Here is a 16759-nt window from a genome sequence, read left to right as displayed (position 1 = left end):
TTGCCGGGGTTGATATTTCAATATCACCAGAATCAAATACCTATACTCTGTCCAGTGAGAGAATGTGCTGCAAACTGACCGAAATAAGTTTTTCCGCGCATTCCTCAATAACACCCAGCCATAAGCAAACCAGTTTTGATAGCATGGTGACACGGAGGATGCGCAGAATCTGTGCGTTCTCTCGCTGGACAGACTATATGTCGAAATCTTATTAAAATTAATACTACACAAACATATAGTGTCATTAATATGTGTTGCAGAATATGTTAAAGATATTTATTGCAATAAATTATTATTGACCTAACCATGTCATACTGTGGGGGGGGGGGGGGTTATGTTCATAGAGTACCAACGTAAAGGTGTTTTCAGCTTAAAATAAAATTATATAATAGTCATTGGTTTTATTTATATTTCTATAGTGCAAAAATAATAAATTTTAAAACAGATCATGGCAAAAAATTTAAACTTTTTCTGGAAAACAAGTGTTTATGACAACAATAAAAATTGTTTTTGTATCAGTTAAGTATATGCATAATTTTAATTATTATTAAAATATATATAACTAGTGTAATGAGACAAAAAATTAGGTTTGAATACATTGTAAAATATGCATATACATTAATTAAAAATATAATAAATACACTGTAAGTCTGTAAAGATAAAATATCTATAAAAAGGACCTCATCAGTAGTCAGCAGAACAAGACAAAGAAGGTAAACAAGAACAATCTTTCAAAAATTAATAATTTATACTTTTAAAAAACATTAAATCTGGATATATACCTACTACAATTAATTAGCATCTACATTAAATTTTCAAAGTAATTTTAAAATTAAAAAAATAATTTTTTAAAAATGAATGTAGTGTATAATATAATATATAAATATATTTTTAAATTAGAGATTGAATAGAGTAAAAATTTGGAAAATTATTTGATCTTGTTGTTTTTACTATATAACATTAATTATACTAATCAATACATATAGTGATTTATTTAAATATATAAAGCTGTTTAAATGGTTTATAATTTCTTCTTCAATTCATACTTAAGTATGTATCTCAAATTGTAGTTTTTGGAGAAGCGGTTGTCATTAAAAATTGAATTTATTCCAACATACCACTAAAATGCAAATATATACCATACCACCACCACTAAAACAATTTTAAACCTTTAACCTTTTTCAAATGACAGAACATTAACATTTTATAAGGTTTTTGCAGAACGCAGCCGTAAAATACAACAGTAATTCTTTACATTTTTCTTACTGATTTTAAAATGTTGGCAGAACACTTATACCAAGTCCACGGAACACCGATTAAGAACCAATGGGTTAAATACAGTACCATGTTTTATCCATGGACAAATGGGACAATTATACTGGGCCCAATTAAAAGAGGGGCCTAATGACTTCGGGTATATAAAATTAATTGTACACCTTTTTATCATACTTTGAGAAAAAAAATAGATATCTATGGATTTTACTTGGATATTTTAGTGGATTATAAAGTATAATGGCTTTTTTTCAAAAATTATGGCCTTAAAGATGAAATCAAATTTGACTTAAAAATATTTAGTTTGATATTTAAGTATAATATTTAAGGCTAGGGACTTCTAGGAGTTTGCATGTTTTTCAATTATCATTAAAAACATAACTAAGTAAAATAAAAATTTTTTTCATAGCAATACTAGTGTATATTTAAAATGTATAGGTGCATATTTTACATAATTGACAATTATTTACATAAAGGTGTAGATTTTATAATTTTATTAAGAAAAACTTAATTTTAAATAGATTTTCTGGGCTTGAGATCTTAGTATGATGGTTATATTCATATAAGATAAATATTTAAAAATTAGTGTTTGTGTTTTTCTTGCTGATCACTTGCATTGTTACTTATTGGTACACCGCAAGTGTGATTAAAAAAAAAAAAAAAAAATTGGAAAAGAAAAAGAATAATAAACAATTTGGTTATAATCTTAGCAATTTTGCAAACATTATCTAGATATTAAAATAAAAAGATTTTTATTAAATACTAAGATTCTTTTTCTTTTTTTTTTTAATGCATATTCTAATATCATTTTTAGTGATTTTTTAGGGCATATGTGCATGCATATTTCAAGGTTTTTATGGCCTTAAATCCCTAGCCATAGTAATAATTAAAATACTAATTTTTATTTAAATAAAAAACTTTGCTTTTTAATTTGTATACTAACTTGAATAAATATTTAACATGAATTAGACACATTTAAAGTTAAAAGTATTCTTGTATATTAAATAATCATATTTTTGACCATAAAATGTAATTCTATGATTCAACTACTAATATATATTAAGCAGCTAATTACATATAACATTAATTAAAATATATATTATGCATACATATTATCTTGATATTGAAGAAAATATAAATGGACAATTTGGGGCCCAAAATTGTAAATTGTACTGGGCTCATGAATTGGTAAATCAGGCGCTGGTTAAATACATTTTTTTTTTTATTATTAAACCTTGATAAAAATCATATATCTTAACACATGCGAAGTAATTGAATATAGAATTTATGGTGATATTTCATTTTCATTTAACAGTAAGTTGGGTATGCCAGATGATATTGGGAATACTCGAGCTGTTTCTGGACATATAAGTTCGCCATTTATAATTTCTACCTAAATAAAAAAAAAAAATTGTTAAATATAATTCATTTTATATTAAAATATTAAATGAATTATATTTTATAATTAAATTAACAAGTAAATTAAAAATATATGATTGGATCTTGTCATTAATATAGACTATAAGACTTGATTTAAGGTTATCAACTAACCATGATCAGATATACAATTTAATTAGTTTCCAAATAAAAGTGTCAATTAATAAAGCAACAAGTGTTGACAAATATTTAAAAAAATTGTGTTTTGTTTATATAAATGATTCAAAAATGTTTGGTACAAAAAATAAGTTACTAATAGATGAAACCCAATCATACAATATAGCATGAAACATAAAAGAAAATTGTATTTCACACATTTTGGTAAGTCAACCCAGACTTACTTCCATGAGTACATGGTGCACTTTTTTGAGGTACTCTTCGTCGTCTTCATAGTCATCGATTAACTCATCAGACAGGTCATTACCATGGCCGATCTATAATAACGTTAAAAAAAAAACATCTCGTGAAACCCATTAATATCATGGTAGATTGATATTTATCAATAAATTGCTTGCGTATCAACGTTGATACAACCATAATATGATCGTACTTGCACAGCGGCGTTAACAAATACTTTCCAATCAAGTTTTGGTATGATTCTCTTCACAAACTCCTTATTGAATGCAGATTCAGATATCTTGACATCTTTCGCCTATCGAAAATAACGTGTATTAAACACAATTTTACAATTAGGAGACAACGGTATTAAATTAATGTCGATAATAGGGAATAAAAACAACTATGGAATCACTCACGATAATGCGAAGTGGGTATCCTACTTTGACTCCTTTCAGACTCTTGGACGACAGCAAGTTGTGCGTCAACAGTTTCATGTTTGGTGTTCACGTAGTGGACTGAATTTTAACGTGTCGCAAAAATTAATTACTGATTAGCAGCCGACAGTTGGATAGACCACGTGAAACCACAGAGCATGGTTGAATGTGAGTACAATACTACATGACTGAAAATAAACAAAACACAAACAAGTCCCAAAAACTGCGACCATGAGCAATAGATACGAAGCCGGTTGGTAGTAAGTTGGTATGTTTGGTCGTGGTACCATAAACTGTTTCTTATCTAATATCACAAAACAATTTTAACAATATACATATATAATATATATATATATATATTACAACGCTCTGTACCATGATCATGATTTAAGATAATACTTATCTATTAATCATGACCACGATCATGATCTTAAACCTTGCATTACGACATTGTGCTCGTATTCTGTCATTCTGTGATAAGTAGATTTTAGATAGTTGACTACAATAGTTGTATAGTAAAGTTGTATCACTTGTATCCACAGAAAAGAGATTGATAGTTTAGACATCGCCAAGCTTGTTTTAACGGTTTTGTGCTCACCCCGATCGAACGATGTCGGGTTACGATTCCCGGAGTGACGGACCTGGATTTGTCGGCATTCGATTCTGCCAAGAATGGTAAACTAATAACAACTGAATCTCCTTTTTAAAATTGTTCAATTTTGTTTGTATTATGATCAGACAACAGTGTTGACAAAATTACTGTTTTGAAGTCGAAACAGCAAGTTACGCTTTGAGATGCAAATGAAAAAATTCAATTCTGACTTATTTAAATTGCTTAGTTAAATGTTTTTGTATTGTTTGTTTTTCAGCAATAACATGTTGTATCCTAAAGAAGACAAGGAACATAAAGTACTGTTGTACGCTGTGAGTAGAATATAATATTCCTTTTGTTTATTTTAGATTATTTTTTTTTTTAAATAATTATCATATTTCAATGGTTTTGTCATGTAAAAAGTAGATTTGACTATTATATTGTTTTTTTTAAGTTACTCAACTTATTTATTTCATTTGTTTATAATTTTAAGTTGGGTGTTTAATGTTTTAGTGTCGAAATTGTGATCACAGACAAATGGCCGACAGCAATTGTATTTATGTGAATAAAATTATGCATGAAATCAAGTAATTTAAAATGTCTGTACAAATATTGACTGTATAACTTATTAATATTAATTTTTTGCATTTAGTGAACTCACTCATATTGTTTCCGACGTAACGTCTGATCCAACTTTACCCAGATCAGAAGATCATCCTTGTCCAAAATGTAAACACCGTGAATCTGTATTTTTCCAAGCTCAAACTAGACGTGCAGAGGTATATTTTATATTAATAAATGTTTTAATTTAATATTGATTTTTATTTTTCATTTTCAGGAGGAAATGAGATTGTATTATGTTTGTACCAATCCTCATTGCATACATCGTTGGACTGAATCATCTATTTAATAATTATGCAATATAATGGTTTTTTTTTATATAAATTTAAAGACAATATTTATACTTAATTATGTAAATATACATTTTAAATAACTAAAATTCAACATGTTTAAATTTAATTATCTATTATATTTTAAATAATGAAAAATAAACTACTAAATAACATTCTTAAAAATATCACATTCAATTCATTTCTTTCATTAAACATTTTTGAGCAGCATTACAAATTTTCTCATCCAATTTAACTGAAAGTAATAATAATATTAAAGACAATAGAATATTCTAGTCCATATTTAGCACTTACAAATTTTATGTTGTCCTTTAATTGGAAAATGATTAACCAATAAGATGGGATCTTCACATATAAAAATATACGGACTTTCGTTTTCTCCTTGAGGATATTTTGAAATGTATTCTTCTTGGGATAAACAATCCACTAAATTCACGCAGCCTAACAAACATCCAGTTGGATAACGTTTTGGAAATTCAACATCTAAACATAACACAGACTTTAAAAAATTATGAAATATCAAATTATATGGTAATTTATTTATGTATAAAATATATTGCATATTGTGAAAATTATAATCTCTGGTCTCTTTTAAAATATGTTTGAAATCACTAAAATTTGAAATTATTATGTGTATTTAATTTTAATTTAAATCTGATAAGGCTTAACAAATATTTTTTTAATCAAAATTAAAAAAGTTAAGATGGCTATACGTATATTTATGAGTATTAAAAACAAATTTTAACAAAATTGAATATTTATACAACTAATTTTTATCAAACAAAATTAGTTAATTTGTTGTTATTCAAAAGATATTAATCATAGAATTGGAACTCAGCATTTCTTGTATAGTTTTTTATTCTATACATATTTGAGACTAAGTATTTTCAATATTTTTTAATTGTAGTTGCAATAACTTGAGATTCTTAAGGTTCCTTGAATTAAATAATAGAGTTATTTGATTTCCAAACAAATTATTATAATCCTAAATCGAAATAAAAATGTTTATTTTTATAAAATATACAGCATCATAATATAAATAGTCAACAGATTTTGAAAACTATATCATGTATACTACAAATATTAAGTGAAAATTTTAAGTATATGATCATTCATTTTTTAATTATAATAAATAGCAAAATCGATTAAATTAGTCAAAAATTAGTGTTGCATAATATTTATTACAATTTTGTTTACCATTTCTGTTTGTAGTTAGTTTTTCCTAAATATTTTAAAAATAATTAGGAATTTTATACTTTTGATTAGAGTTGGGCAAATATTATTTTTTCTAGTCAAGTTGAGTACTAAAACTCAACTCGAAATTGTTTTCAAAGTCGAGCACTCGCTAACTTTACTTTTGATTGACTATTATAACTATAGATCAATTTCGCTACCTAAAACCATTCTCAAAGTTTAAGATTAAAGCAGTTTTAATAATTCAAAAGGCAAAAAGGTAACGATAGATAAGAATAAAATAAATACAAAATCGTTCAGAATACAGGGGTTAATTTATCATTTTTAAAAAAATGGATATTCAAACTTGCCTCCTTTTAAATGTTTATAAAATGTCTCGACTCGTTCTATGTCCTCTGGACTGGGTTTTTTGGCTGTTGATGCAATCCAAAGTCTTCCCCGATGTGGTGTAAACCACGTACGGCCTTCATGGCTAAAACCAAAAGAAACAAAAATTTTATACTTGGTAGTAACTTAGTTAGTATTGTAAAAAAAATGATAATTAAGTAATCATAAATTATAAATAATCATTAATTTAAATAATATGTGAACTAAAATTAATTATAAAACCAATTCTAATTTATTAATACCTGACTTAAGTAAGTAAATTCTATTAAATAAAATTATTAAAAAATTTAATTATTATATTTGATTAAATAAGAAATTAAAAATATTTGTTGTGATTTTTTTGCAATTCTGTTGTTTCAATTCTTATAAAAGAAATAAATAGTAACTAATTTCATTAAAAGATATTAATTAAACTACCTTTTAATGTTTAGCAACAAGAGAGATGCATATGGCTGATGCATGCTCAAACAAAGACCTGGATCGGCCATTAACATAAGCTCAGCATCTTGTACCTTACTGAATCCTGTATTATTTTGTGCAAGTGGCTTGTTAATATCAACAGTATGTCTTTTAATTTTTTTTATAGCATTATCACTAAACTAAAAGACAAAAAAAAAAATATATAACAAAAGCATTCATTAATAAAAAAATATTTCATAAATAAATTTTATTATTTATTACTTTTATATCCAATTTAATCAAAGGATTATTTAGATGTTCATTGATCACAATTGGAAGTGTCTCTTTATTATCAGATAATACATCAATATCATCTTCAACATCAGATTCATTATCTTCATAGACTTGTCTACCTGTTAGTGCACAAACAACTTTTATATTTATCCTTATTTTATTAAAAATGTTTATATAAATAATTATATTTATTATTATATACCGGAAAAATCAATAATGATTTTTTTCGTTTTTCTTGATCCGTGTTTATTTTCTTGGCGTTTTTCTTCTTTCTTTTGTAATTGTTCTCTTTGCTTAGATGATAACCAACCGCTATTAACTGAATAATAATCCATTTGGTCATCTATCACAGTGGTACGCTTAGCACTGTATTATAAATGAAAATATTTCTTTTGATTAAAATCTATAGTTATAGCCTTTATATTTTTTGAAAAATGTTAGTATTATTTTTAGTTAATTGTAGGATGATTTCATTTTTATATTCCTAACCTGGTACGATCAAACTCTAATAACTTATTACGATGCTCAAGAGCTTTATTGTCAATGGCTGAAGTAACAGTTTGTTCAATTAATTGGTTATACAACTCTTTAGATTTATTATTATTGCAATTCAACAAAAGTTTCTCATCATTCGAACATACCTATTGAACATTTAAAAATGTTTTTATTTCAAAACAAATTTTGACAAATTAAATTAATTCATACCAATTTACCACATATAACACATGGACCAGATCCTTCTTGTTTGCAAACAACTCGACCACAATTCAAACAATTATTTACTAAACCATGTCTAGATGCTTGACAATTACACTTGTGACGACCTTAACAACAAGTATAAAATGTAATTTATATTAAAATTTATAAAGATAATATTTTTACCCTTTAAAAACACCTCTTGTCGATTAAGACCTTCATCTGTATAAATGTTGACATATTTTTTATTTTTTGATTTGGATTCCTTTTTCTGTAAATATAATCAATTTTAAGATATTTTAAGGTATAAAAAAGTAAATTTTAAATATTCATTTATTCATTTTTAAAAGTACTGACAGATAGACAAGTTACTTAATGATTGCAATATTAACAAAAGTATCTTAAATATTAACAAGAAAAAAAATAAAATGTTTAAAAAAATCATGGGAACAGATGGTTGTATACTTGTATATTGACGATCAACATCATCCTTATTAGGGGACAATTAATGATAAAGTGAGTGGAGCATACTGGTACAGAGAAAAGATACGTCAATTGTTAAGAAAAATAAGTAATTAATACAATAAATAAAGTTAAGGAAAAAAAAGATAATCTATTTTATTTGATAGTAATTTAGTAAGAAAAAATATAGGGGGACTCTTTAACATTTTCAAAATCAAAATTAGTACCATTAAACATAAAAACTATAGTTCTTAGTTCTCACATAGATATTCAATATAAATAAGTATTGTATTTTTTGATTGTCCATATTCATTAACTTAGCATTTATATTTTGAAATAGTTTATTGTAGATTAGCTGTAGAATAGTTAATAATAATAATAATTAACATAGTTAATATTTTAAATTATATAATGCTTAAGATAAACCATAGAAAAGGAGACTTTTATTAACATGTATCAATGACTTCAAATTATTATCATAATTTCAGTAAGTTATGAACACAAGTGCAGTTGTTAAGCGTACAACAAATCAAAAATTGGTTAAGATCATTAACAATGAGTATGACATTATCAACAAAAATGATTAATAATATATCGTTTAATACTTGGGTAATATGCTACCTATTGTAAAATGGTGTATTCCATTTACTAGCTAATCATAATTTATTAAACTAAAACTTACTTAAGAGGACATTTCACCCGCATGTGTTGTCTCTGTCTTACACACGTACGACATAGTAAATTTTCGTTCACCAGTTTCAATAATGTGCTTTTAGTTTTAATAATAGAGTGAATTGACCTAATATCAAACTTTTAGGTAAGAACATTATCTGTGTTATCTCGTTGGTTTTTTATGATATTTTAATTTTTAGGTGAGTTATAAGTATGAAATTATTAAATATTTGAAAATGCTCATAATTCACTTAAAATTAAAATATCGTAAAAAACCAACGAGAGAACACAAATAATAATTTTACCTAAAAGTTTGATGATAGGTCAATTCATTCTAATATTAAAATTAAAAGCACACTATTGAAACTTTTGAACGAAAATTTACTATGTCATACGTGAGTAAGACGGAGACAACACATGCAGGTGAGACGTCCTCTTAACATATCACTCAATTTCATATACAACAAAAACATTTTTAAAAGAGCCTGGGATGAGTTGATAAGGATTATTTGGTTAAGTCTAGCTGTAGTTATGAAGTAAACTCAATTTGAGTTAAATTCTTCTATTTGCTAAAGAGGACAATTTTAGAGAAACAATCATGCATTCAATTTGAAGTGATTTACTGAACAATAAACTATTACAAAGTACATATCACATGATTGATTAATTAAGTTACTAATTTAATAAATATTTTATGTATTTCACTTCATTTAATTCCAAATACATATTTTTTTAATTTCTTTATACGCCAAATGTTTTTGGATTTTTCTAAAATGCAAAATAGGTAAACAATAAAAATATATTACATAATCTCCAATAAATGTACCTTTTGATTATTAGTTGTATTTGTCTTTTGTGGATCTTCTTTAACAGGGTTTATTATATTTTGAGGGCGTGTATTCTGAACACTGGATGTTGGTTTTTGGTTGACTAATGGAGCATTTAAATAGGAGTTAATCAACAAATAATTAACAACAACAAATTAAAATTAACTTACAAAGTCTATGTTTTTTTTTTAAATCTATTAAGAACTGTTTATGAACTTGAGATTTAATATCTAATAACGAATTACAGTAATCATCAAGGTCTTGTTCTGACTGCATGGAAAGTATGTATCTGAAACCAATAGCTGTATTATCCGACAAAGTTTAGTTTCTAATTGACAATTAAAATTAATAATTATTATGCATACTCCGCCATGTCATTTTGTACTTCAAACTGTAATAAAGCAGTAAGTTTATCACAAATCCATTGAATAAATTCTTGCTTGGACATTGTTGAAAGCAATCAGTTAAAGTTACAATACTAAAGTTGTTAAATTTAATAAGGAAATTAAGGAAAGTTTCAATATCTAGATCAAAGTATGATTCCTTTATTATCAAAGACCCATTTTTTATTATCAAAAAACCCAACATTTTTCATTTAAAAATAAGATAAGGAAAACATTTGATAAGAAGATAGTCAGTTAATTCCTTAGATCATATACTAGTAGGTATATATATAGTAGTATATGATCTAAGGTTAATTCAATATTGTCAATTGCTATTACTCATTATTATTTATTCTGTAATTCTGTACTCATAAAGTCACAACTCACTACTCAGTACTTCAGTATAGTCACTAGTCACAGAGCCGGATTTAACGGAGGGTTCTAAGGACACTCGCCCCGGGCAGAAGATATATGAGGGGCATTCGGATGCCAGAATATTATGAAAAAGTTAAAACATTTTGACCCTCGATTTAGGAAATTTATATAAAAATATATGTTGATTTGTAATTATATAATTTGGGATTCAAAATTAATACGTCAAGATGTCACTTGAGTACTTGACAAGTGACAACAAAACATCATTGGGGCATCCAGCGAAGCGAACTCTAAATATTTTAGTACCTATATAAATATATAAATATTATAAATATTATAAATATAAAGTTTAAATAGTTAAATGATTTACCAAACATTAAAATATTGTAGTCTAAAAATTATTACAATTTTAAATTTTAATAGTAAATAATATATTTAATAATTTGTAACTTTGTTACTATTTATACTATGATATTTTGTCTTTTCTATGTTAACTCTTTAATCACTTGTGCAGTTGTGCTTATTGTAAATAATTATTTTACAGATTGTACAATTTTCTAGTTTAAAAAAAAAAAATAATGTAATTTAATTTTCCGGTTTTAACACATTTGAAACAAATGATGCGCGAGCCGCGAGGTACGTAATAATCTATTAGTCAATAGAAGACGGTGACGGAACAATTTCGCTCCATATGTTTACTCCTAAGATGAGCAATTTTTGCTACTTTTCATACAATAATTAATTATTATTATTATTATTATAAATTGTAAATTATTTTACTGCTAGGGACCTCAAAAAACAAAATTTGCCCCAGGCATCTGAGATCTGAAAGTCTATAGTTAGGGGTTATTAGTTATAAGTATTACCATATTCTGACCGATACATAAATACATTTATACGATTTGGGGGGAAAGAATTTCGCGAGAGCATTTAAAACATTGTCATGCGCATTACAATCGTGATGGACGGCGAGCAGATTTAGTAATTCAGATTTTTTGCACTATGACTACGTAACACAAGTGAAGTGCTACGCAATCGATGACAGTTGTCCTCGTGACTCGGCTGCTGGGTGTCCACTGTCCAAGACATAAAATACATAATAAATAATAATATAGTCAGCAGACCGCGAGACCGCCGTACAGATCTCCGGGTATGATGATTGATGATCGTACCACCGATAATGTCTCTAGAGTCTAGACATTCCTCGCCGATATCCGTACCTGCACCCATTACCCATACCAAAATTTGCCTGACCGCGCCGATTTCTGATATATTTTATTATTTTATATTCCTAACAATTTGCCCCATACAGGCGCATTCGCCATGTCGCCATCAATAAACACGTATCGCGGTATCGCTATCACAGTCATCGATACCGGGCCATGTCGATGATCTGTCAGGTACCAATAGCCGAAGAACCGCTGTCCATGACTGTCCGTCTCACGGATACCGCTAGTTTCATACCGTTGTCGTGATATTACATTATAATTGGTTTCTTTCGCCCTTTCGGCGGTTACAAATCCGCGCACAAATTATAATAGTTTTTCGCGGTTTTATATTGTATCGCGTGTAGATGTGTAAATGTGTAATCATAGTCGGTATACAACGATGAAATATTATTTCAAATTTTAAAAAGACGTAAAATTATTTTTATTTAGGAGAAACTGTCTACGGGCGGCGTGACCCATATGGGAAGATACAACTCCTTCAACCTGAAAATGTACAAAACATGGTTTTTTCAAAAAATAAAAACGATTTTTTGAGACCTGTAAGGACGTAAGGCTAAATCATTAGATTCTCGCAATTGTAATTGTTTTAAAAGGTACAGCAATGTTCTGTTCAGCGATCTAACTAATTTGTAACTGTCTCGTGAATACCTACTCTTCCCTCTTAAAACAATGTATAATTAGTTTTTTACGGTAGTCATCGAAATGTGATGTGGGCCATATTAAAATAATAATAATATCAAATATTTCGCGTTTTTCACGGGAACATAACATACCTCCTGACCAAGTACGCGTGGAGTTTCAAAATTTAAATAGATAGGTACAACTTTTTCACCGCGTATACGTATGTTTAAAAACATTATTATTTATTTGTGGGAACTTAAACTTAAGTGTTTTATATTAATATAAATTTTACTATACGAAATAACAATTTTTTTTTTTAGTATTTATATTATATTTCTATCTGTAGTTTATGTTTTTACTCGTAGGTACTATGAATCTATTTTTACTGTTTTGCGGTATTTACAGAAAGATGTTAATACGGTATAAATATATACTATTATAATAATTAAATATTTATAATATAATAAACGCAATATTTTCGAAAAAAATTATCTCAACTTACTATAATACTAAGAATAAAATAATTAAATAAAAATGACTAATATTTATAAGTACTATACTTATAACAAAAAACATATCATTTGACGATAAACCGTTTCCACTTAGAATTGTTTTTCGTGTACCTATTCGTGTACTAACATTCAATGATAGGTATATCATTGCACTGCAATGATTTCAGAATTCAAATTTAACATACGGTTTATAATTAGTCCAGTCAAATTAGCAAAAAGTTCAGAACTAATTCTCCGAAAGCTGAATTTTGGTATTAAGTGGAACCTCCATTATCCGAGGTAATGATGGATTATTTCACACGGATAAAATGAAAACCACAGTTAATCGAAAGAATTCGAGACTTTTTATAATGATGCAATTGTGTATTTAATTATATAATTAGAAATGCATAAAATAATGTTATACATCCATAATATTATATATTTATATATAACAAGTTATATCAGTGCTTAAAATATGAAGTTATCAGTCTTTGTTTTTTTTTTTTTTATTTTGAAAATTTGAAATAATTTTCCTTACTTCATAATATTATTATCGTCAAAAATGTCATAAGTTTGTCGATATCGTATATTATATTATTATGTAACGTAAAATGTTCGATTATAACTACATATAGGTAAATAAGATATAATATTAAGACGTGTCAGAGTCACACTATTAATTCATAAATAATAAATATAAATATATTAGTAAAATACTTGGATTTTGGATTATTCGTATTTCGTTTGTATCATTATATTGTACATTTGTACCTACTAATTACTTGATTGATAATACAATTCTAATAAAAATTCAATTTTAATATGCAGTTGGTTTATTATAGTTTAAGGTTTTAAATATTTTATAAACTATTTATTTTTGCACATTTTAAGCTAAAGTAAAGTTAAGAGCTCTGATTAATACATATAGGTATAGCTATATTGTAATTTGTAAGTATAATTTATGTTATATATAGTGTATATTTACATTCAACTGTTGAGGATTTTTTATAAAACAAGTCTTGAATTTTTTTACATTTGTTAATAACACAGTTGTCTTTTGTATTTTAACAAAGTTTGCTTATACAATTTTGACAACCACTCAACTTTTTTAACCGGACGTTATTAAAATAATATATAAATATAAACAAATATAATAATAAATAAATAATCAACACTCAACAGTGCCGAATAGTATAAAAGAAATAATACGTAATCACATTGGCATCATTGACAAATACTGCGGCTCCAAAGGCTTGAGTTTGTTGACTATAGGTAATAAGTAGGTAATATTGCATTTTGTATTATAACTATTATATATATATTATAATTACATTTATTTTGAACATAAGGTATACGTTACGTTTATTGGTACGCATTCTTTATCATTTAAAACCTATTTTTTAAGATCTAATAAACTTACTAGTTACTTACTTAATATGCCAGGATTTTAATTCAAAATTCAAAAATCATTAACATTAAGATTTTAGACACTAGTTTTCTATACATATAACCAGTGTCAGACTGGCTCGAAAAGGCCCAGTTCGTGATTTGGAAAAAAGGGCCCCCAACAGGCAAATGGCAAATGTATTGATTAATGATTAGCCCAGAAAAAAACTCGGTTCGCTTGCAATCCAATTTCATGTACATAGTCAATTTTTTTTTCAATGTAATTGCTATCTTGCATATTTATCATATAGTCATATAACTAGGCACAAATATCTTAATACGTAGGTATCTAACTAAAATTCTATCATTCGATATATTTACTAGTTTTACTATATTTTTAATCGTTTTTTTCAAATGCTAAGACATTTTCTGCATGTCCTTACGTAAATTAACAACAAAGGCCTATCGGCCTGTTTTTATTATCAGACAGGGGAAATTCCTCCTATCCAAGTATCCAACCACAAATTATGCCACTGCAGGCTACATCAAATGTGACATATATAAAACATTATAAAGAAAAACACCGATTTAAATTGTGCCATTTTGTCATATAGTTTTATATTTATTTTAATTACAACTTACAAATTACAATAAGTTCATCATTTTTATAATAATATAATTTTTTTAAATTAATATTAAAGATTTAAAAGGTGTAAAAAATGAATAATCAAAAATCAATAATCTTGATAGTTCTGTTGAACTTTTAGCAGGGTAATAGTATTTACAACAATTTCCTAATATTAACAACATAATTTTTTTTCAATATTTATCGTCAATAGAGCTTCCATAATATCTTGAGAAATTAATGATCTCTTTTTAGTTATTGAATCATATTGTATTGCAAATTGTTGTAGTTCAGAAGTTAAAATCTGTACACTTATTTTTGTTAATTCAGCAAGTTTTAATAGTGTGTTTCCAGGTATTAAATCACTTTTAATATTTTTAAAATTTTTAGGGTCAAGGCTAAGCAAATAAAATCTGACTAATTCTAAATTGTTAACAAATCTTTTTTCCATACTATTTACCATAGTATCAAGTACATAGTTATATGTTTCTACTTTAAACCTTTTTTAATGCCTTTCATCAGATACTAATTCACCAGTCAATTCACATATTATAACCTTTATTTATAACCCTACGGGCTGCGGCTTTCATGTGCATGAGTAGTGAGTACAATACTTATCCAAAATATAATAATTCAGTTACAATCAGTGATAATTCGAATACCAAGTAATACGCCCGTATAAATTATAATATAATATATTATTTAATAGTCTCAACACAACAATTTTACACTATTTATAATCAATGATACATATTTGTATATAGATGGCTATTAAATTCGTAGAATGATAATGTTATTATTTAAATAATAATGTTTACTTCGTATTTCTATTTACTCTAAACGAATAGGTAATAATAATAGGTACAAAATTGGGGGCCCCCAATTACCATAATTAAGCCGGGGTCCCGTCCACAATTGTGGAGTAGCCACTAGCGGGCCAGTCCGAATCTAGTACTGCCCTTATTATTGCTGATAGTAAAGTTATTGTCTATATTGTGATAAATACATGTGTTGTTTAAATTTCAAACACTAAATTATTATAAAATAGTGATAATTAATTAAAATAAAATTTTAATAATTCACATTTCTGACCACAAAATGTTGGCGCCCCCCAAAATACTGGCACGCGAGGCAGTTGCAGTGCCCCCCTAAATGCGGCCCTGTGCGTAGCCCCCTACCACTCTTCAAAGGATAACGCATCCCTTTCACTGTTTTCGCTTATAACTCATCAGCTTTTCAATTTACAATAAAAATACCTATGTCTAAAATTAAAAATCATAACATTTACCATAGAATAAACTTATTTTTAATATAATATATAAATATGTTGCAATAAATATTATATTCTAAAAAAAAGATAAAAAATGTTATTTTATTCTTTTTGAGCAAAAACCGTCAGTCATACGCTAAATTACTACTAAGACAACCTATGACAAAAGTTAACGAGCAAATAATTTTACTTTATTACACTTTTAATTATTTTATCAATTTTAATTATCGTAATAGTCATAATGTGGTTTATATCGGTGGTGACGATATAATTTAATGAGTTGTTAACTATTACAATATACAATATTTTTTTAAATATATATATAAGAATCATAAATATGATATTATATTATTACAATATACTAAAAAAAAAATTGTCGAAAGCTGAATTTGGGTATATAAGTAGTTTATACCTCACTTAGACATACTAAAAGTCCACCTACTCCTCTTAATAAATGGTC

At 26.7% G+C, this 16759-nt stretch overlaps 3 protein-coding genes across 4 annotated transcripts; 1 reads left to right on the top strand and 2 right to left on the bottom strand.

The window, feature by feature from the left end:
• Positions 1 to 2246: 2246 nt before the first annotated feature.
• Positions 2247 to 3710, bottom strand: LOC132919867 (multifunctional methyltransferase subunit TRM112-like protein). Its single transcript, XM_060981763.1, has 4 exons — positions 3465 to 3710; positions 3260 to 3361; positions 3051 to 3143; positions 2247 to 2665 (listed from the first exon to the last, which is right to left on the bottom strand). The coding sequence occupies exons 1-4, from the start codon at positions 3540 to 3542 to the stop codon at positions 2558 to 2560; spliced, it is 381 nt and encodes a 126-aa protein (XP_060837746.1). The 5' UTR covers positions 3543 to 3710; the 3' UTR covers positions 2247 to 2557.
• Positions 3711 to 3919: 209 nt separating this feature from the next.
• LOC132919866 (DNA-directed RNA polymerase II subunit RPB9) lies at positions 3920 to 5563 on the top strand. Its single transcript, XM_060981762.1, has 5 exons — positions 3920 to 4157; positions 4352 to 4406; positions 4588 to 4661; positions 4727 to 4853; positions 4913 to 5563. Exons 1-5 carry the CDS (start codon positions 4093 to 4095, stop codon positions 4982 to 4984), a joined length of 393 nt encoding a protein of 130 aa, XP_060837745.1. The 5' UTR covers positions 3920 to 4092; the 3' UTR covers positions 4985 to 5563.
• LOC132919865 (activating signal cointegrator 1) lies at positions 5084 to 10472 on the bottom strand. Of its 2 annotated transcripts, none has more exons than XM_060981759.1 (12): positions 10282 to 10472; positions 10087 to 10205; positions 9916 to 10019; positions 8142 to 8226; positions 7965 to 8083; positions 7749 to 7900; positions 7462 to 7625; positions 7248 to 7378; positions 6984 to 7165; positions 6530 to 6651; positions 5280 to 5468; positions 5084 to 5220 (listed from the first exon to the last, which is right to left on the bottom strand). In XM_060981759.1, the coding sequence occupies exons 1-12, from the start codon at positions 10362 to 10364 to the stop codon at positions 5159 to 5161; spliced, it is 1512 nt and encodes a 503-aa protein (XP_060837742.1). In that variant the 5' UTR covers positions 10365 to 10472; the 3' UTR covers positions 5084 to 5158. The 2 variants fall into 2 exon arrangements, with proteins under 2 accessions (XP_060837742.1, XP_060837744.1); XM_060981761.1 differs by having other exon boundaries at positions 10087 to 10218; positions 10282 to 10436.
• Between the last annotated feature and the right edge of the window lie 6287 nt (positions 10473 to 16759).

Source organism: Rhopalosiphum padi, chromosome 2 (assembly GCF_020882245.1).
Source record: "Rhopalosiphum padi isolate XX-2018 chromosome 2, ASM2088224v1, whole genome shotgun sequence".
In the NCBI taxonomy this organism is placed as follows: domain Eukaryota; kingdom Metazoa; phylum Arthropoda; class Insecta; order Hemiptera; family Aphididae; genus Rhopalosiphum; species Rhopalosiphum padi.
The sequence above is the reverse complement of the archived record's forward strand: the minus strand, read 5'-3'. Positions and strand labels throughout refer to the sequence as shown.

Excerpts from the sequence above, each read along its gene's own strand:
- LOC132919867 (XM_060981763.1), bottom strand. The coding sequence starts at position 3,542 with ATGAAACTGTTGACGCACAACTTGCTGTCGTCCAAGAGTCTGAAAGGA. Across the intron at positions 3,362-3,464 it reads GATACCCACTTCGCATTATC|GCGAAAGATGTCAAGATATC; the intron begins GTGAGTGATTCC and ends TATTTTCGATAG. Across the intron at positions 3,144-3,259 it reads TTGTTAACGCCGCTGTGCAA|ATCGGCCATGGTAATGACCT; the intron begins GTACGATCATAT and ends ACGTTATTATAG.
- LOC132919866 (XM_060981762.1), top strand. The coding sequence starts at position 4,093 with ATGTCGGGTTACGATTCCCGGAGTGACGGACCTGGATTTGTCGGCATT. Across the intron at positions 4,158-4,351 it reads ATTCGATTCTGCCAAGAATG|CAATAACATGTTGTATCCTA; the intron begins GTAAACTAATAA and ends TTTGTTTTTCAG. Across the intron at positions 4,662-4,726 it reads AAAATTATGCATGAAATCAA|TGAACTCACTCATATTGTTT; the intron begins GTAATTTAAAAT and ends TTTTGCATTTAG.
- LOC132919865 (XM_060981759.1), bottom strand. The coding sequence starts at position 10,364 with ATGTCCAAGCAAGAATTTATTCAATGGATTTGTGATAAACTTACTGCT. Across the intron at positions 10,206-10,281 it reads GTACAAAATGACATGGCGGA|ATACATACTTTCCATGCAGT; the intron begins GTATGCATAATA and ends TATTGGTTTCAG. Across the intron at positions 5,221-5,279 it reads TAAAGGACAACATAAAATTT|TTAAATTGGATGAGAAAATT; the intron begins GTAAGTGCTAAA and ends TATTACTTTCAG.